This window comes from Phalacrocorax carbo, chromosome 10, assembly GCF_963921805.1.
Source record: "Phalacrocorax carbo chromosome 10, bPhaCar2.1, whole genome shotgun sequence".
NCBI classification, from domain to species: Eukaryota; Metazoa; Chordata; class Aves; order Suliformes; family Phalacrocoracidae; genus Phalacrocorax; species Phalacrocorax carbo.
In genome coordinates this window covers 20,463,103-20,483,293 of record NC_087522.1, presented here as the reverse complement: position 1 = coordinate 20,483,293, position 20,191 = coordinate 20,463,103, and the positions used below count along the sequence as shown (strand labels likewise).

General features: G+C 44.1%; 2 protein-coding genes across 3 annotated transcripts in view; both read left to right on the top strand.

The window, feature by feature from the left end:
• The first annotated feature begins 3,201 nt into the window (after window positions 1–3,201).
• Window positions 3,202–10,624, top strand: SYNJ2BP (synaptojanin 2 binding protein). Its single transcript, XM_064462354.1, has 4 exons — window positions 3,202–3,355; window positions 7,285–7,421; window positions 8,903–8,998; window positions 10,018–10,624. Exons 1-4 carry the CDS (start codon window positions 3,286–3,288, stop codon window positions 10,156–10,158), a joined length of 444 nt encoding a protein of 147 aa, XP_064318424.1. The 5' UTR covers window positions 3,202–3,285; the 3' UTR covers window positions 10,159–10,624.
• Window positions 10,625–10,821: 197 nt separating this feature from the next.
• LOC104053365 (deubiquitinase DESI2) overlaps window positions 10,822–20,191 on the top strand; it is an 88,437-nt gene continuing 79,067 nt past the window's right edge. The window contains exons 1-2 of one of the 2 annotated variants that reach the window (XM_064462353.1): window positions 10,822–11,621; window positions 11,904–12,046. In XM_064462353.1, coding sequence (XP_064318423.1) covers window positions 12,038–12,046 — 9 coding nt within the window. In that variant the 5' untranslated portion in view covers window positions 10,822–11,621; window positions 11,904–12,037. The remainder of the gene's footprint in view (window positions 11,622–11,903; window positions 12,047–20,191) is intronic. The other variant, XM_064462350.1, reaches the window with a different exon arrangement.

The window sequence follows — 20,191 nt, the reverse complement described above, 5'->3', positions numbered from 1 at the left end:
TGTGGATTAGGTGCAAGATGGAGATAAAAAGTTACACAAGCACTATACTCAGTACCTTCCAACTAGCTGTGCACAACTGGTAAGTACTGGTGCACTTTTTAAAATTTGCTTTTTAAATACATAAACATCACTGGCAGAAGTCTCAGGCTGCCACCTTGATGGCCTGCTCTTGTTGATTGATAGTATGCCATAAATGGCCGATTATAGATCTATGCTGAAACCAGAAAAACATTTAGAGAGTCAGAGTCGTTATTTACAGACCCACATACTGAAGAGGCAGAGGTGTAAATGAAAGCACAGTTTAGGCTAGAAAGCTTACTTGCAAATGCAGTTTTGGAAGAGGCAAAGCAACAAAACACTGTAGTTTATATTTTTCTCTATGCTTAAGGATTGATCTAAAAGAACATGACTGTTAATTGGGAGGAAGCTTTCAGCAAGCTTTGGACAGGAGTATTTCTGAACACTTCTGTTTCTGCTTGGGCGTCATAAGCAAGACAAACATGCATCCCAACAAACCTAGTCTGTGTTTTATAAAATGTGTGAACCCCCTTGCTATGGTTTTCTCTTTAAAAATATTGTTGTTTCTGATTTCACCATAGCAACGAATAACTTGATATTTCTGGTGGTCTGTTAGAAATGCCCCGCTACTCTGTTGTGGTGTGAAGGTGGAAGTCTAAGTTCAGGCCTAATCTTTCTGGCTTCCCCCCTTTTTTTTCCTCCTAGTTTTAATTGCTTTTTTTGATGTTCTACATGGATGAGAGAACTTAGCTAATGTAGAAGTCACTTGAACATGGAAGAGGCAGCCTGCAAATGCTGCTGCACCATCTCCCAAGAGATATTGGTCAATCTAGTATGAGAAATGGTGCTGGAGGGAAGTGTCTGACTGTGAAACACCATGAAATGGTTTGTGCCAGAGCACCAAGTTATTAAGTGTTAGGTAGCTGTTAACCTGTCGTGGGTCAGTAGTGGTGGGTGAAGCCTGGTGCTGCCTGGGAATGAGTAAAAAAGATTTACCCATGGTTCTTGTTTGAAATCTCTTCCTGGCTAAACAAGACTTTAAAAAAAAACTCTTAATATTGCAGTTGCCTCAGATCAAGATAAAATTGTTTTTGTTCTAAGCCAGGACTGCCATCTCTAAAATACATTAAATCTGCTTCCAAGGAACAGTGTGTAACTTCAAGGAGTGTGCCAAGTATGGTATTAGTAGAACCTGAGTTTGCAGAAAAAATAGTTGATGGCCGTTGTTACAAGTTTTGCTTTCCCGTGTTTTTAACCATTGGCAAAAAATAAGTACAGATACCCAGGACAACATAACCGTAGAAACTGGTCTGAAACACGTGTGAAACTGCATGCTGGGCTTAAATGGTTTAAGAAGTCCTCCTGTGATGGACAAGCCATGGTTTTGCTCATCATTGCAGGTGTAATGGGGGCTTGAATGCTTGTCTCCTACCTCCGAGGCAGGTGTTCTACCACGCAGTTGAGCACTAAGCATTAACATTGAGTGTTAAGGCATGTAGGATGCTCTCCCTCTAACCCAGAGATCCAGCACCCAGGCTGGCCCTCCCTATTAAATACAGGAGTCCAGAAGGGTAGATAATCTTGGAATGAATACAGTCAGAAATATTTTTCATCCATACTGCAATACAGAACAAACAAATCAGCAGTGTAACACTGAAGACCAGAGCACCTGGTCCTTGTTTTCTTCAGAAAAGTTCCTGCAGCGTGTAGACATGGGTGTCCCAATAGTGCCAAGCAGTTAGGTGACTAAACTGCACCGAGCCCTGTTCATGGTTCCCTGTTGTCATTATCTGTATTGCCACACTTGTAGTATGTGCTACATAGATAAGGATGAAGTTTAATAAGGAAATAAATAGGGAGAAATTTTGCCTTACTATGTGTTTCCCAATAATCTATTGGTTCAAGAACTCCCAGAGGTAGTAGGAGTCCCAAGTTCAAGTGGCTCCTGTTAGATGGAAAGTTGGACTACTCTGCCTTTTGTTGCTAGGTAATTATATGTTCTGTAGAGTTTTGGGGAAATTGAACAAACACCTCTGCAGGACACAGTTAAGGATTCATTGTTCCCAGCTGTATTGGTCAGCACAGCGGTTCCATGTGCTGTTTGTGGTTTGGAATCCTGCAATAACAGAGTTACTGCACGCCGGTACCACCTCTGTATCGCATTGCAGGATGACTACGAGCTGGCATAGATGCCCTCTGTTCTACCCTGGGTGTTCTCTACTGCCCATCACTGTCTGATCAACTTGTCGTAGTTTGTTGCGTGACCTATCAGCACCAGTTCAAAGGGCTGGGAGCAGGTCATGCATTTCTCCATTTATCCGCAATGCCCACCTTAGAAGAACATCACCCTCTCCTTAACCTTAATAGGAAACCCACCTGGGTTACAGGGAGCACAGTGAGGCTAGGCAAGGATGCCATGTCAGGGCAGGGGAAGGTGGCTGTGGGCCAGGGGACACCAGGCTGCGTTTCTTTATGAGGAAAGGCTGAGAGATCTGGGTTTGTTTAGCCTGGTGAAAAGACGACTGAGGGGGGATCTTAGCAACACTGATAAATATCTGAAGGGTGGATGTCAGGAGGATGGGACTGGACTCTTCTCAATAGCCCTCAACGACAGACCAAGGGGCAACGGGCACAAGGTGGAACACAGGAAGTTCCACCTCAATATGAGGAAAAACTCTCCTGTGCGGGTGCCAGAGCAGTGGCACAGGCTGCCCAGGGAGGCTGTGGGGTCCCTTCCCTGGAGACATTCAAAACCACCCGGACGCATTCCTCTGCCCCCTGCTCTGGGGGTGCCTGCTAAAGCAGGGGGTTGGACACGATGATCTCCAGAGGTCCCTTCCAACCCTTGCCATTCTGTGGTTCTGTGCTGTTGTGCGGCCCTGGCAGGCAGGCAGGCAGGGTGGGCTCCCCAGGGCCGCCTCCTCCTCCTCCGCAGCCGCTGCCGCGAGTGAGAGCCCGCCACAGGGGCCGTCAGCGGGCCGAGGGGAGAAGCCCCGTTCCGCAGGCCGCCGCGCCTCCCAGGCCCTCCGCCCGAACCGCTCTCCAGGCGCGTACCGGCACCGCTGCTGATGGCCCTGCCGCTCTGCCCCTGCCCGGGCCGGCCTCGCCCGCCGCCCCCGGGGGCGACCGGGGGGCGCTGCCCGGCAGCGGGGCCCCGTCCGTGGGCGCCACGGACTACAACTCCCAGCGCTCCGCGGCGCGGCCCTCCGGCGGCTGAGGAAACGAAAGGCGCTGCCCCGGGAGGCGACTTCATCTTCAGGCCGCAGCATGAGCGGCAGCGCGGCTGGCGGCGGCGGATTCTCCGAGGAGGTCATCAGCCTCACCCGCAGACCCTCAGGTGAGGCGGGGGCGGGCGCCGGACCCTCGCCGGGCCCTTGGCGCCTTCCCGGGCCGGGGCAGCCCCGGCGGGGCGGGAGGCTGGCGTGGAAGCGGGGCTGGCCGGGGAGGGCTCGGCGGACACTGGGGCGGCGGGAGGTCCCGGCGGGGAGGAGGGAGCCCGCTCCCGGGCACTGGGGCGGCGGCGGCGGGAGGGTCCCGGTCCCCACGGCCTCCCCTGCCACGGCGTGCTCCTGGCAATGGCTTGTGGCGGCCAGAGTGCTGCGGGGGCTGAGGGGGCGCAGCGGCTGGTGTCTGGGATGGAACAACTCCAACCTGGTGTTCCCGGGAGGTGCCATCTCCAGTGCAGCTGCTGTTGCGCTCGAGTCGGATGGCAGGTGCTCAGCACCCAGCCGCGTTGGGTACCCAAAATTAGGGGGCGTTTCAAAAAACTTCAGTCAAAGTGACCGTACCCTATACTGTCAGCTTCGAGTTAGTTGTTTGGGGTGTCTTTAGAGAGGTCTTCGGGGTGGTGAGTGAGAGGAGCACTGGCTGGCAGGAGAAGGGAACAGGGCAGTCCGTGGGGTGTTTTCTTGGCTTTGCCCTTCCTGTCACAGCAGCATGTGCTCTCATGGAAGCCTGCAGACGCCTGTCTGCCCTTGTATTTTTACAGGATTTATGATGCTATTCAAATCACATTTTTCCCAAAGTACAGCAAGTTAGCCTCAAACACAGCTCCAGAGCAACACCCTGGCTTCAAAGAACCGCAGGCTCTGGGGAGGTTTTGGAGCTAGAGCTGTAATGTTGGTGTGCGAGCCCTTCTCTTTAATTAAAATGAGCACGAAAGAAAATGTGGTAGCCCTTCTGTCTGCACGACTGCTGAGTGCAGCTGCTGGCTGGCCAGGGCTCCATGGGCCCCCCAGGGACCCAGAGCACCCACATTGTTGGCGCGTGTTTTCCTTTCTCCGGGGTGAAGGTTGTTCGGTGCGGGGCTGGGGTCGGTCCTGGCCCCTGTGCCAGTGATCGCAGCCCGAGGGGTGAGCCCAGCGGGCAGCCCTCTGCCTCCCCTGCTCACCAGAACGGCCACCGGCCTGAAAGCTGCACAGCCCTACCTGCACATGGACGAGCTCAGGCTAATGAAGCCGTGCTTGTCCGTGAAATTATTTGCTAAATGAAGATGGTTCTGATGAGAAAGGTGTTTCCATGCATTTGGGTACCTAAAATTCTGAGGGAGGTGGAAGGGCCCAGTTTGGCAGATCTTGAATGTGGCCGTGGCCATGGCAATTTAAATTTGATTACCACGAGCAGCATTTGTCCCATCATTAAGATGGGCTGTGTATATTTAGAGTTAGGTTTCTTACTATGTCACTTGATTTGAAAGTCCTGTAGCCCCTTATGACCTTGATGCATTTACCATGTGAATTATTATTAATTTCTGTGTAAGGAACGAAACACTGTTATCTGTAAAGCACAGTGTAATCTTGTAATCTCTCTAAATCAGAGTTTTGACTGTAACTTGTTAAAATAGGTCTGATGCTAAACATCTGTGGCAAAAGTTTGCTGAGGAAGTGAACGTATTCAGAGTGGCAAAACAGTGTGTGTATGTCGGTTCTCATTTTCAAATTTCCTTCTTGAAGGACTAGGCTGAAATTTAAAAAATCTGGTTTTATGGAAAACTAAATAACTTAATCTGTTCAGTTTGCAGTATTATTCAGTTTCTTTTTTTTCCTAATCCTGCCAATCATGGGGGTTCTTTAATGTCTTTTTAAGGGACTTTTTATGTTTCAGGGGTGTAAATGAGACATAGGGAGGGTCAGAATCTTGGCCCAGAGCCTACTTTTAAAGCTCTGCCATTCTACTTCTGGTCCCTTTAGACAAGGGATTGAGTGCCATGTGCTTTCGTCTTCCCCTTGCTACTTTTCTCCCAGTTGTGCTGTGTCTTTCTACGGCTGCATGAGCTGGAAAGGGGAGAGTAGCAGAGAGCTGGAGGAATAACAGGGAAGATATTTTTAGCCAGAGTGGAAGTGTAAGTGCTGCAAAGGAAAGACACAGTGAAAAAGCCTTGTGAATACTTAACAACTCGGTCTGGCAAGAACTGCTGCCTCTTTTTGTCATGAAGATCTGCTCCTACCTCATGTTGTCTCTGCTGATGACAGCTGTGACTTTTGATTATTTTACCAATTGTAGGTGAAAACTTGCAAAATGTATACTGTTTCTTAAACATATATATATTTGGGGATTTTTATATATGTGAGAGAATCAGTGTACTCTGAAACTCTGATTCCTTCTTTCTGGCTTTTTAATAAATGTTGATTAAACCTTACACTTTCTGTAGTATTGATTCTCCCTGTTCCCAGGTTATTGGCTTCATGGCAAATAATTTTTAGGTTTGTGGATTATTTTTTTTTTTTAAATTCCCATTGACAGGCATGTTATTGTGCACAACTGTCCCTTCTTGGAATAGATAGTAGTCTGGTTGAAATGTCAGTGGTTTTTCAGTCTGCTGCCACTTCCATTTTATTTCTCGTTTGTCTGAAGCTGCCAGGAAGGGGGGGGGAAAAAATGTGGCACGATTGCTGTTAATATTTCTTTGCTTCCGAGCTGTAGATGCATACTTAAAATAGCATGACTCATCTTGTACATCCTTTGATCTCATATGGCTCATTTAAAATGCTGCTTCCCAGCAGGTACAAGGCAGTTTTACTTTCATTTGCAGCTCTCCCTCTCAGGGCTTGTAGTCCCAACTTTGAGAGAAAGTAAGAAAGAAAGAAAATAAATCAGCCTGGCTGATTGTGGGGATGTGGGGGCAATTTGCCTTCAGCTGTTCTTGACAATAGGTTTTGGATGCTGAGTTTACGTCAGAAAAAAAAGTTGTTTTTTTTCTCCATATACTTTGATTGTATATTTTTTTTTTCTTTTTCCTTTTCTTTCTCTTTTTTCATTGCAAACCCATTCTTAGGGAATCTTTACCATCCCTTGTCATATATTATTATTTACAGAGAAACTTAGCTGCGTGTGCAATGGGGAATGTGCTGTCGTAACACATGGTTTTCCAGATTTTGATTTTCATTTGTTTTTCCGGATTTCGATGAAACAAGAAGTCTTAATCTTTAACTGCACTTTAAGCCAGCAGCTGGTTTCAGCTAGAGATCTATAAGTGAGGCTTACTTTAAAAAACAATACAAAACATAACAAAAATGTAAAGTGGACATCAGTTCTGTTTAATGTATGTGTATTCCTTTTTGTTTTGCTTTAAATCCAAGAACTTTGTCTTCATTTACTGTTGTGTTTCGAATTCCTGAAAGAGAACAAAGTGATTACGTACAATTTGAAGTAGCTGCATCTAAGCTAATCGTATTCTTGGAGGCAAAGGACGCCAGTTCCAGCTCCTTAGATGTGGAAGGGGAGCCTTCCAAGCTCTAGGTGCCCTTGAGCTGGTAGCACAGCTCCTCTTGCCTGTTTCCTCATCTCTAGAAAGGGTTTAATGCTCCTTGCCTTTCCTAACTCTGTTTCCCAGCTCATGAAACACTTGTCAGGCATGATTTCTTGTTGCTCAAAGGTAATGATTTACTATAGCCTCCTGTGAAATGCAGAATGCTTTCCTTTCATGCTGTGCTGAAGAGGCATATTCCTGCTGGGGGCTGAATCAGCATCTCAGAAATGATGGCATGTCCCTCAGTATTCCTCACCTGAAAAGAGCTCATGGATGCTTTATGGAATGAAGCATCTGGGCCCTCAGGCATTCAGGGTCTCTCCTCTGCTTTCAAGATGAGTTTCATAGGAATAACTTTTCTAGACAGTGATGGTGAGAAAGGGTGATGCAGGTATGTGTGCTGTGAGTTTCAGTATTGTGGAGAAAACAGAACAATGTGGGAGGGTAGAGACCCCAACAGTAATAATGACCGAAGCTTTGAGCTTTATCTCATCATCTTTCTCTTCGGATTACCTTAGGGCTGGGCTTCAACATTGTTGGTGGGACAGATCAACAGTACATTTCCAATGACAGCAGCATCTATGTCAGCCGGATCAAAAAGGATGGGGCAGCTTACCTTGATGGCCGATTACGAGAAGGAGATAAAATTTTAGCGGTAAGCCCTTTCTTCTGTCGCCCCGTTGGGTTCTTGAAGTGCTGTGATGAGTGATGTGATACGAGGTGCCCGTTTGCCATCACAGTGCACAGAGAGGAAGGCTGTGATCTAACTGCATTGTTAGATGATCCTGCAAAGCTCTGTGGAAGGAGCTGCCTTAGGGGTCTGGGAACAACTCTGAGCTCCAGGGAGATGAGTGCCTCTACACATGGGCCCATCTCGTCTGCCTTCTTGACTTGTCTCAGAAGCACTTCTTGGTGCTGCGTTTGTATTTCCTCTGTGACTTTCTCCCTAAGGTTTTAGAATCCATCAGACTCTTGCCCACAATGGATCGTCATTTATACATGTATAAATAAAGGAATCAGTCTCCAACCTCTAAGTTTCCATCTTTTACTGGTAGTCAGTGATCACTGATCCTTGTGATCAAGGGGAGTTTTAGACTATAAAACTTCTAGGCCATAAAACTCTTCATTGCATCTTACCAGGAATAATATAGGCTGCATCTCCTTTTAGGAAAATGTTTTAAACTGATGAAGGTCCAGTTCCCCTGGTTCTTCAGACAGCTGGCAATCATATAAGACAATATGCTTTACAAAGTGATGAGTGAAGAAGTAGCCTCTCCTAGTCTGATACATGGTCTTTTAATACTCCTTAATTTTATTTTATATTTGCTTATTTTGTTCCACATGTAATCTTTTCAGTCTCTATAGAGTGCCTTACACTAGTTGGAGACTATTATTGATTCAGAAAATGATATTGAGTTAAATGGAGAATATGATCCTACCTTTTCTTGACAGTTTAATATTTATGTACTTGTATTTGGGAGGTCTGAATGTCAAGAGAAGGGAGGCACTGGATGTGATCTCAGGGGATACAGTTAGGGGTAATGGGGATGAAAAATAGGATGAATGTCATCAGTTAGTGAATGAAATCAAGCAGATTATAAAAACTTCTGCCATGATTTAGGATTTTTCTTAAATTAAAATAATATCACTTTTACATGGATGCCAATATGTATGTAAGTCTTGTTTTTTTCTGTTACATCAGTATGCTTTTAAACATACGTATATAACACCCTTTTGAACAGAAAGGTTTCAAAGTTAGACCAGTAGAGGGAACAATGTGGGAAAGAGACTCCTATTAATAATTTTCCTGTGGCTGCTCTTTTATTTTCATTAGCTGTCAGAATTACACCTTTGACTTGTTTCCAGTAAAGCAACAGCATAAGAAGCTGCTATTGACACAACTGTTGTCTTATATACTGATTTTGCTTCTAGGTAGTTTTCTTCTGTGTTTTGGCTTGGAGTTTCTCATGTTAGCTGTCAACATAAAAATCCTGCTGACTATAGTATCATGCCTCAAATGCAAAATTTTGTGAAGGAGCAAGATCTTTATCTCCTACCCTTCCCTTGCTAGCCTGCGTCATTAAAAACTTGCTCTTTTCGCTTCAGCAACTGGTTCTCCTTTTCTTTTTTTGCTAGGTCAATGGCAGAGACTTGAAGGATTTGCGGCACAAGGATGCTGTGGAACTGTTCAGGAATGCAGGCTATGATGTTTCTTTGAAAATTCAGCGCAGGGTATGTTTTACCTGTTTCCTAGGGTTATTTCTGGCCCAGTTTAGCCTGGTTTCTATGACTGATAGCTCTCTATTTCATGAAGTAGAAAAATACCAATTCCAGGTGTGAATTATGCATATAAAGATTTTGTTTGAACTCTGGTCTTCTCTAGTTGATCATGGCTATAACATTCGTGCATTACTTGTTTGTAACAGTATCAGTGAAGAGGTGAGTTTGGAGAAGTCCCTGGGTCTTCATTTTCCTGGACCGTGGCCTGTTTTCTTACAGATCTCCTTAGAGGCAAAGGTGTGTCTGTGAAGACTGAATCTCAAGTTCTCCAGTTTTGTTTCAGAGGCCAAAATCTTACTGCAGACAAAAACACCCTGTTGTTTCAGAAGTCATCACTCATGTTAATGTTGAGATGTGTGTGCAGCCCACCACAAAGGAAAAAAATGTGGGCTGCTATAGTTTAAATACACTGGCACCATTTTTTATATAGAAAGAGGGGAATCCTTAATCCACTGTTGTAATTTGAACATTCCTTGCTAGCACTGAAGTTGATGAAGGAAATGCTGATCAGCCTGAAGCATGCTGGTGGGGAGAGGTGGCTTAAGGCCCTTTTCTACTCCTTTAATAAAAAGAGTAATCTCCCACACCAGTGTACAGGGCAAGTAAGAAAACCAGAGAGAATTAGTGATGCCCTTTTCCTGGTAGAGACACTGGGAAATAGTGTGGTGGGAGGTGCATCAGGGGATGACTGGGTATGTGTGTGTCATTGCTTATGCTGTACAAGATGTACCCTGCTCCAGCTGATACAGTCCTAGTTTACAAAGTGGCAGAGAAACATCAGAGTTGATAATGACTGGGTACCCTGCAATAAAGTTCAGTCCATCCAAAGCTGTTCTAACCCTCCCATGTGTGGAGTGTACAGCTACTGGGGAAACCATCTTGCACATCCTTACAGAACTACCTGGTCCTGACACAGAACAGGGGGCTGTCCTGTGATGGGCTCTGACACAAATAATTTTTTTTCCTTGTAGTTGCAGCCACAAAACGGCCCTGTGGGTCATCGAGGTGATGGAGAATCAGGTGGGCTTCCTCTAGCAGCCATTCTTGTGCCAGGCTTGGCGCTTGCTGCAGCAGCGGTCTGGATCTTGCTGAGGTATCGGCAGCGGATGTGAAGAGTTCACGTTTTGGATACCACTGCATATTTTACACAGCTATGATGTAATTTAAAGATAGAGAATCAACAATCTTATCACAGACTGATGTCAAAAAGGATCATTGTCTATCATAAAGCTGCTGATGTTCTTTATAGAGATTTTTTTCCAGGGTGGATGGAAGCAGAGAGGAAAAAAGGAAGGGAGATGACTGTGTTCATGTATAGAGTGGGATAGCTCTGTTTTTGACTAATCTGAAGAGGTTTTTGCCAACCCCCTCTGTTTTGCACCAGGAACTTTCAAACACACTCATTTGTTCCGTGTTTTCAGATGTGACTGTTTGTTAAAGGGGGTGGGGATTGGGGTGGTTTTAAATCAAAAGCATTTACTAGAGGCTTTGCCTTCTTTCTACTGAATACTTCTTGAAACTCATGATCCCTGTCTGAACCGTGAATAAAAGAGGAGGTATATTATTTTTTCCATTGAATTTTTGTTGGTTGTTGCTAAATAAATGCCTTAAAAACGTATAAAATCTAATCTGTGGTTTCACAGGTAAAATCATCAGTGTAGTTGCTTATTTAACAGTAATATGCAGTATTGGTGAGGTATTCTACCAGATCTGGAAAGATAGAACATAGCCTGCTGCTAGAAAAAGACTTGGATTGTCAGAATGACTGCTCATTCTTGGCTTAGAGTTGTAAGAGAAAGCTTTCCACAAAATGCTAGTGTACCAGAGAGAGACAGGTGGACAATTGAGTCACAAGGATAAGCAGTGGCAAGAGATTTGGGCATGCTGAAGCTGCAGAAGAGTCTTTAAATTAGTAATGAAGCAATAGTCCCTCCATCTATCAAGTGGGTCGAAGTCTGCATCTCTCAGGTTAGAAGTCTGTTTCGGGGGTTATTTTTTGCGTGGGGAATACTTTAGGTAAAGATTTCTGTAGCAGGTGACTTGCTTTCTGCAGTCAGAAAATCTTATGATGATTGAAAGGGGGAAGCCAAGAGTAGGCTGGGATTGTCCTGGCTATTGCTTGTTTGTGAAGGCTGATGTAATGTTCAGGAGATAGACTAGTAGGTATAAGCCAGGCTAAGGCTAAGCGAGTAAAGCCAAATGGAGAGACCCTTGCTCTGGAAAGCATGTTGTTGAATTTACCTGCAGGGTCTCATCTCCTCACTGTGATTTGAATGGTTTTAAATGCCCCAGCTGACATGAGCTCTGTGGGGTAGGACCTGTTTCTCTTGTCTCGAAGAAATCAATGTGTTTTGTTGTTTTTGTAAAAGAAAAGCAAAATGCATGGTCTGGTCTGTATGATGCCAAAAAAAAAAAAGACATATGCAATATATGCATTCAAACAAAGAAAAACTGGTGTCTTGGTGCTTTACTTACCTGTATTCTTTATTATTCTAGCAGGACGTTGCTGATGTATTTGGAATTGTTAGGTGTTTGCTCAGGGTTGTATTCCTGTTGCCTGCTGGAGATAGAAATGGTATGCTGTTATACATGACATTCCTAAATCACCACAGAGTTTCAGAGCACTTACACCATGTGAAATCTTGCTTTGGCCTATAAAGTGCTCTAGTGTAAGGGGAAGAGGAAATAGGAGGAATTTTGCTCAGTGTTCTTAGGTGACTTTGGGAACAGGCTTGTGGTTTGGTGAAGGTGTATTGGCATTGGATGGCCTGGGCTGATGCATGCAGTGACTTGCCTTGGCCTGCAAACTGGTTACACCTGATAGCATAAGGGCTCCTCTTTGGACCGATCTTTGCAGATGCATCATGAACCAGCTTGCTTGTCTGTAACCTGCTCTGAGTATTTGGCTGTGGTGTCCAGGTGGAGCACACGCGTGTTTTAAGGTGGATGATTAGAACTTGATGCTGTTGTATCCCAGCCATCAGAATAAAGATGCAGATGGTAAGAAAAAGGTCTGTCTGGGACAAACCTCCTGTTAGCCCTTGGCTGAGTTTCTGTCAGAGGGAGTATGTGGAACAGGCTGGGAGGGTGAGGATTTGCAGAAGGGAGTGGTCATTTTTGCTCGTTTCCCATTGGAGTAAGCAGAGAAAGCAAAGCCTTTGGGTATTTTGGGTTTTTTGTGTGTTTTTGTTTGTTTGGGTTTTTTTTACCTTTCAGCTTTGGGATTTTGATACTGTTCAGACATGATTGCCATCTGTGTTGCAGGAGGGTTAAATCCAATGTCCAGATAATTGATGTGGTTCACTGAGCAAGAAAAGGCCCTTCTGGTGCATACTGTTTCTTTCGATTTCTCTTCACAATTACTGAATAATTTTAGTACCACAGCATTAACTCAGTGGCTTTTCCAGAAGTCTGAATAGTAGTTTTTACTCAGAGTTTGAACTATCCAGTCTAACCCTCAGGAACACCTTTCTGTGTCTGCTTCCTTCAAACCATGTCTGAGGAGTACCAAACAATCCCTTTTCCAATCCCCAGCCACCTCTTGTCCCATTTATTGACAAAATCCTTATGGAAAATACACCTTAACCCCAAACTCTCCTGTGAGCTGTGGCTCATATTACTTTCTCTCTGGAGCCAGACTGTCTTACCTAAACTTTGTGTTTTCCAAAGTCTTTTCCACCATGTGGCTTCTGTAGTCTTGAGTTTCATCTTTACACTGAACACTGTATATACATTTTCTGTCACTGTGGAAAAAGTGAATTAAAAAAAAATCTAATGAGGACAGCTTGTAAATGCAAGCGATTAGAAGGAGTTTTAGCTTTTGTTACAACTTAAATTTCTGGGTTTTGAAAAAAGATAAGTTGAAATCTTGAAGACAAACAAAAAGCTTCCTAACTGTAATTTATGTTTGGTTTTTCTTTTTAAGAACGCATTTGCCATTTACTGAGGACAGCTGATATTCTTAAATCCCCACGTTTCTCTTCTGTTCTCATCTGTTCCCTGAACTGTATTGTGAACTTACTGACCTGCTGAAGCCTGGATTTTCAAATCCATCTAGTTTGACTTCCTGTATATTGTAGGCATTTGTGTCTCAACGAGTCTCCTGAATTGTATCTGCTAATTATATAGATTTGACTTAGGCATAACAGTGAGAAAGAACAGCCAGGCTTCATCTGAAGATAGGAAGACATACTACTTCTGGCACTTTTTAATTAAAACAAACTAGAAAGGAGGGTGTGGGTGGGAAAGGTGCCTTGCTTTCAGTTTGCCTTTAGGTTCCAACAACTGGTTTGTTAGGTTGTTCAGTGCTAGATTAAAGAGGCCTCTAATAACTGATAGTCCCGCCCTGTGAGGGGATTTGTGTAATTGTCTTGCCTCTTACGTTATTTTTAAGAAATGAAGCCAACTGAGCCCTTTAAGATTCTCAGTGTAAGATACATTCTCTATTGGAGTCGCTTCTGTGGCTTCCTGCACCCTTTCCAGTGTTTCTGTATTGCTTTGTAAAATACAGGTGGTTGGGTGCCTACAGAGTCTCACTTTTGAGCATGCCAATGCCATATACTAGAAGTTCTCTGTATCATTTTTATCTGCAAACCCTTAACATTTTTTTGGTGAAGGTGCAGCCACCTGCAAAGCAAATTTAAGCCAACACCTAAGAGCTGGCTTTTCTTCAATAGCTTTTACAAATTTCTTAGAAGTGGTATACAGCTTTTCCCCTCTTTGTTTGCTTTCTCAAGCGCCCTAAGTAATCTGTAAACCACAAAATAAACATCATCACCACATGAGAGGTAAATTCTCTTAATTCCAGTTTGTAGATCAAAAGAGCAATCCCTTTTGGTCATAGTGTGACACTAGAATCAAGTGTTAAGTGCCTGTATATTCTGACTTCTAAATCCTTGTCCATACCCATATGTGACCTGCATGGTATGGGTGAAGGTGCCTGAGTTTGCATTTTGTTGAATGACTGCATCTCCTATTTGAATTGCTGTGCACACCGACAGACCCAGATTCCTCTCTCTCTGCCTTGTCTGCTTTATTATTTACCAGTCCCCTATATTTAGCAGTACTGGTTTTGTCTTCTGTCAGATCATTGGTGAAAATACTGAATGGAGTTTGCTATAGAGGCAACTTCCCCCCATGATTATGATTTTTCAGTAACTGTTGGTATCTCCTGATTAATGGATTCGTTGTCTGTTTGATGGATGTATTTTGATAGTGCATAGCATTCATTTTTTAAAAACACATGTATCAGCATGTTGCATAGTACAAAGCAGATTACATCTGAATGGTCAGTCAACTTCATAGAATCATAGAATCATTTAGGTTGGAAAAGGTCATCAAGTCCAACCATTAATGCAGCACAGCCAAGTCTACCACTAAACCATGTCACTAAGTACCACATCTTTTAAATACCTGCAGGGATGGTGACTCATCCACTTCCCTGGGCAGCCTGTTCCAGTTCTTGACAACTCTTTTGGTGAAGAAATGTTTGCTAATATCCAATCTAAACCTCCTCTTGTGCAACTTCAGGCCATTTCCTCTCGTCCTATCACTAGTAACCTGGGAGAAGAGACCAACACCCATCTCACTACCTTTCAGGTAGTTGTAGAGAGTGATAAGGTCTCCCCTCAGCCTCCTCTTCTCCAGGCTAAACAACCCCAGTTCCCTCAGCTGCTCCTCACAAGGCTTGTTCTCCAGACCCTTCACCAACTTCGTTGCCCTTCTCTGGACATGCTCCAGCACCTCAGTGTCCTTCTTGTACTGAGGGGCCCAAAACTGCACACAGTACTCAAGGTGCAGCCTCACCAGTGCTGAGTACAGGGGCAGGATCACCTCCCTGCTCCTGCTGGCCACGCTGTTCCTGATAGAAGCCAGGATTGGCCGTCTTGGCTGCTTGGGCACACTGCTGGCTCATGTTCAGGCAGCTGTCAACCAACACCCCCAGGTCCTTTTCCTCCAGGCAGCTCTCCAGCCGCTCCTCCCCAAGCCTGTACCGTTGCATGGGGTTGTTTGATCCAAGTGCAGGACCTCACACTTGGCCTTTTTGGGCCCCATACGGTTGTCCTCAGCCCATCGATCCAGCCTGTCCAGATACCTCCGCAAAGTCTTTCTACCCTTGAGCAGATCAACACTCCTGCCCAACTTGGTGTCATCTGCAAGCTTACCGAGGGTGCGCTTGATCCCCTTGTCCAGATCATTGGTAGATATTAAACAGAACCGGCCCCAATACTGAGCCCTGAGGAACACCACTTGTGACCAGCTGCCTGGACTTAACTCCAGTCACCACAACTCTTTGGGTCCGGCCATCCAACCAGTGTTTTACCCAGCGAAGCATATGCCCATCCAAGACATGAGCAACCAGTTTCTCCAGGAGAATGCCATAGGAAATGGTGCCAAAGGCTTTATTAAAGTCTAGGTAGACAACATCCACAGCCTTTCCCTCCTGTTCTTCCCTTGGCCAGGGGTGATGCAATTATATAATAATTCAACAAAAAACCGAACTGCAATGCATATGCTAAAAAGGCAGAATCAAAGCTGAAAAAGCTATTTTCACGTTGTCTGCCTGTGTCCTTCACTTTGTAATGTTCTTTTGCTACAGCGAACTCTTTTTTAAGCAGTCCATTTTGCAGGAATAAAGGAGACGAATTCAGCATTTCCTAAAATTTTAACAAAAAATAAAGGTAGCTACATAATCTAGTGACAATAAAATGGCACCAGCTCAGGAACTGTTCCAAAAAGTGTAAGAAACTGTTCCAGGGCAGCAGGTCAAGCAGAAGCTGATACAAGGGTAATAATCAGGTCAGGTAAACTTTTTGAGCCAGCCTCCCTCCCTTCCACTTTCCTAATTTATTGATGTGGGTTTTATCTCTGGAAGTTTGTTTTCGTGTACTCAGGTTGAAGGAAAGAGTAAGATACTTACTAATGGGACGGTATCCCACAAGCTGGGGTTGCAAGGGAAGGGTTATGTGGAGAAGTCTGAAGGAGGCCTTAACTATACCCTTGTCCTCAGGGTTTTCCTCATGACTAGCTTTAGGCAGACTCACGCTGCATCCGTGCTGCCATGCTTGGTATGTGTCCTCTCTGGAGCTCTGCTCTGTCTCTCCCCCACATGCAGCAGAGGGGGACTCCAGGCCTTTCAAAGCTTCCTTGAAGAAGGATCGATGTATGACGAGCATGTACGCTGGTTTAAATGAAAATCAATGTTGTGCAGACTTAAAATGGCTTTCCTTGTCAACTGTGAAAGCTTTTGTCCTTGCTGCTGCAGCTGTAAGCGATTGCAGGTAAACTTTAGTGTAGACCAAGCTATATATCTTTTACCTGGCTGCCAAAGCCAACTTTCCTAGGCTGGCACTCTTAGTGGAGTAACTGTGCTAAGCATGCAGGGTAATTATTCAAAGTGGCATGTGAATGATTGGAGATCATTCACTGAGCTTTTATGCTTGTGTTTGTGTCCAAGTCTTGCAGTCATGTTTCCCTTTGGTAAAGTTCATTTCCCTCTCTTCCCTCTTCACCACCTCTCAGCAGCCTAGCATTTGTGCCTGGCTTGCATTTTTGCCATGACACAAAAGCAATTGTCATAGAAAAATTGCTGCTTTTGCTCTGTGTCAGCAGATACTGATATTTCTTTATTCAACTGTGTCCTCTTAGTTGCTCTGAACTAGCTATTGGATTTGCTGTTACTCATTCCTTTTCTTTTCTGTTCCTTTTGAAAATGAATGTTGGTACTTAGTTCTGTGATTGCCCTCATTCTGCAAGAAGCTCTTGCTGAGTATCAATATTTTAAGCAGGATGGTCCAGTCTCTACAGCAATAAAGGTTGGATTCCAGTTTTGGGAATGCCGCTGAAGACTTATGTTGAGGTCATGACAACTCCCAGCCCCAGGCCTGCCCTTTTTGCCCTTATAATGTGTCTGTCTCACCCTTCCAAGTTCCTGATCGTGGTGGTGCTGGGAGAAGAGATGTTTCCAGTTGTTAGAGCATGGCAGTTCACATTAGACTCGTACCCCACCTCCTGCTGTGGGTTGGATGGGCAGGATAGGCAGATCTCAGGGCTCACCAGCCAGATGACTGTGTATCTACTACTTGGGAAAAATGTAGCAGAAGTGCATTTTATGCTAAGCATGTCATTGTTCTGCTGGGACAGAGTATTTCCAGAGAAAGAAGAGAGAAAAAGTTTAGCAAAGGCAAGCAGAGTTTTGGAAAGACAGCTGTACTTGTACTTGAGAGCAGGGTTGTCTATATATCCATGGCTAACAACATCCTGGGAAAAGGTTTTGGGAGAGACTTAGAGTGGATGAGAAGGGCTGAAGAAAACCTGTTTGTTCTTATTCATAGTGAGCGTGTGAGGGAAGCATGCTCCTCAAGAAAAGGAAATGAGATTTGAAAGAAATTATATAAACCTGGTTCAGTAGGACTGCTTGAGCTGGGGGGGCAAGGGGGAAGTCAGGAAACATAGCTGGGGCTGGCTGATTTAAGCACTGTGTGTTCTGGGAATGGAGAAGTAGCAGTGTAAGGTATAAGCCATGCAGTTTTTTCATCTTTGACACAGCCACCTGCTTCAGCTACTTTAGTCTAACTAGTAATAAGCACTTGATGAACCATTAAAGCTACTCTGGATGTTAATAACAATCATGCAAATAGACTAGAAGCTCTGTTTCCCTGAATCATTTAAAATTTAGAGTTCATAGGTAGTTTTCAAGATAGATTGCTGATGTTAATTGAAGGACATCAAGCTGTTAAATGGGAAACAGTCTAAGTTAGATGGTTCTGTTGTTATTTAACATGCATTAGTGCAGGGAAATGCTTGGGTTCTTAAAGGTGTTTTTTAAATCTAGAATGATTGAGATACTAGCAGTCTGGTACTAAAAGTTGTAAGCATGGGCATTCCCAGGTGGAACTGGAGACTCTATGAAATTAATTACTTGCTTAACTGGTGAAATATTTACTGTCTCACTTAAGTACATAGGCTATATGGGAGTCCAAATGCAACACATGAAATAGTGGGTTCACAGTTACCCCAAATGGTCTTTTGCATTCATTGCGCCTCAGCATGTTTTAGTAAACTTCTAAATCACTGAAACAATAAAACATGGAAGGAAAGGGGATAAAAGAATTGTAATCATTAGGACTGCTTTCACTTCCCTCTTTCTAAATATAGCAAGTACAGTACAAAGTTTGGGAATATAGTTCAGAAATTTGGTTTTAAAAGGTGAGTAGTAATCCATGAGTATGTGGATTTTTTTCCTTCTTCTATTGTGTAAATAATACTCTTCAGAAGGGTTTCTAGTGAATTTAGTGAAGACTTCATGCAGCAATGCTTATGGTCCTCCAGAGAATATTGTCAGCTGATGCAGAAAGAGGCATGGTGGTCCCACACTCTAATGGCAAAGGTAATACCTTTGCCTGTAAAGTGCTCTTGTACAAGGGTAGTATTCCCGTATTCTGGGCTTCGCCATGCTGGGGTTGCATAGGAAGGGAGCAGAAATCAGGTAGGAAGTATGGCCAGAAAAGACACAGAGGTCTTGGAGAAGCAGGGCGGGTATCAGTGGGACACACGGCAGAGATGTGGTCTGCCCAGCATAGCAGTCCTCTGCGCTGGGATCTTCCCTGCAGAAACCAAGCTCCTCAGCCCCGTCATCCAAGATCCTGCAGCAGTGTGAGGCTTCTGAGTTCCAGCTCAACTGTCACATGCCACGTGGCTGAATTGCAGCAAGAGTGTTACAAAAAAATAGTTTGTCTGCCAGCCCAGCACTTGAAGACCACAGTTCTGCAAAGAAATTTTAGTCTTAAGTCCTTTTTTTTAAACTGCTTAATTTTTTTTTTTGCTAGCAGTGGTACCAGCTTTGCCAGTTAACTATAAACCACTGAGGAAGTGTCGCATAGACGTTGTCAAGGAATCCGATCAAACTCTTAAATTTCTTCAAATGGTAATTAAAAGGGAGTGTTTGAATCTGTACTGAAATTATACAGCACAGTGGTTTATAAGCTCCTCTGCATTTCACTCAGAGGTTCAAACAGGACTTCAGATGTTCTTGTGTGAACATTTAGGCACACTGGGATGAGGAGGAAAAAGCCTTCCCATTCCGTATTCAAGTTCTCCCTGCTTGGCAAGCTTTAATTAATCTCTCCTTGAACTCCTGGTATGTCCCATTTTGCTACTGAGTTTGTTTGTAGTGTATAAATACTTGTAAAAAACCTAAACTGATCAGCTGAATGAGAACATGCAGTTCTGGAGCTGTGGTATGAAGCTGGAAAAGAATCCCAAACACACACCGGCACACGGACTTCTGTGCCAGTGGCACAGAAAAAAAGTGTAGTCAAAATTCTGCTTCATGTCTCTAAGTGCTATTTTAAACACTGGCATCAGAACATGTATGGTGGTGGTCAAGGTGAACAGTGCAGTACAGCGATGTAGGCTGGATGCGAAAGGCACTGATTATAAAAGATGGGCTGGAGTGGGAGAAAGGTTTGTATAACCTAGAGGACTCAACAGTTGTTGCTAAAGGACAAGGTTTGGGCCACTTTGTGGCACTGTTTGTGTGTGCCTCAGTCAATGTTTTGTATTTGTGCTGATTCTTTGAGAAGCAGGCCCTATTTTCCAAAAATGCAGGCTTATTTTTTGCGTAAAGCCAATATGCCCTTGATTTTATGGTGGTTTTAAAGGGATTTGTTCTTAGTGGCTTCAACTGACTGAAATAGGTTCTGACAGCCATGATATTTAGCATTTTAGAGGTGAGATTGTGGGCTGCCCTTTAATAGGGGCAACCATTTCTGATTCAGAGCTTAGCAACAGCAGATACAGAGGATGAACATCTTGCATAGAGATAAGAAAAGCAATGTTAGGCTGATGTTCCTGACACGCTTCTCTTGGCAGAGGGGGCAGGTGGGAGGAGAAGGAGGATGGCAGAGAGTTGTCTGTCTTGCTTGTCAAATACTCATCTATTTTAAGAGCAACAAACTGGAAACTGTTTTCTAAAACTTTGCTTTGCTACGGCCTTCTAGTGATTTTTTTTTTTTTGATGCCTGAAATATATTGCTTTTTTTGCTGGGTCATCAGCAAAACATATGTGACCTTTCTCCACCTAATCCTGAAAGTTTTCTGCCCGTCACCAGCTCCTCCATGTAACGGAGGGACACAAGAACTTTT

Bases quoted from the DNA above. Each gene is read 5' to 3' on its own strand.
- SYNJ2BP (XM_064462354.1), top strand. From the start codon at position 3,286: ATGAGCGGCAGCGCGGCTGGCGGCGGCGGATTCTCCGAGGAGGTCATC. The intron at 3,356-7,284 runs GTGAGGCGGGGG...GGATTACCTTAG, and splicing joins CCTCACCCGCAGACCCTCAG to GGCTGGGCTTCAACATTGTT. The intron at 7,422-8,902 runs GTAAGCCCTTTC...TTTTTTTGCTAG, and splicing joins AAGGAGATAAAATTTTAGCG to GTCAATGGCAGAGACTTGAA.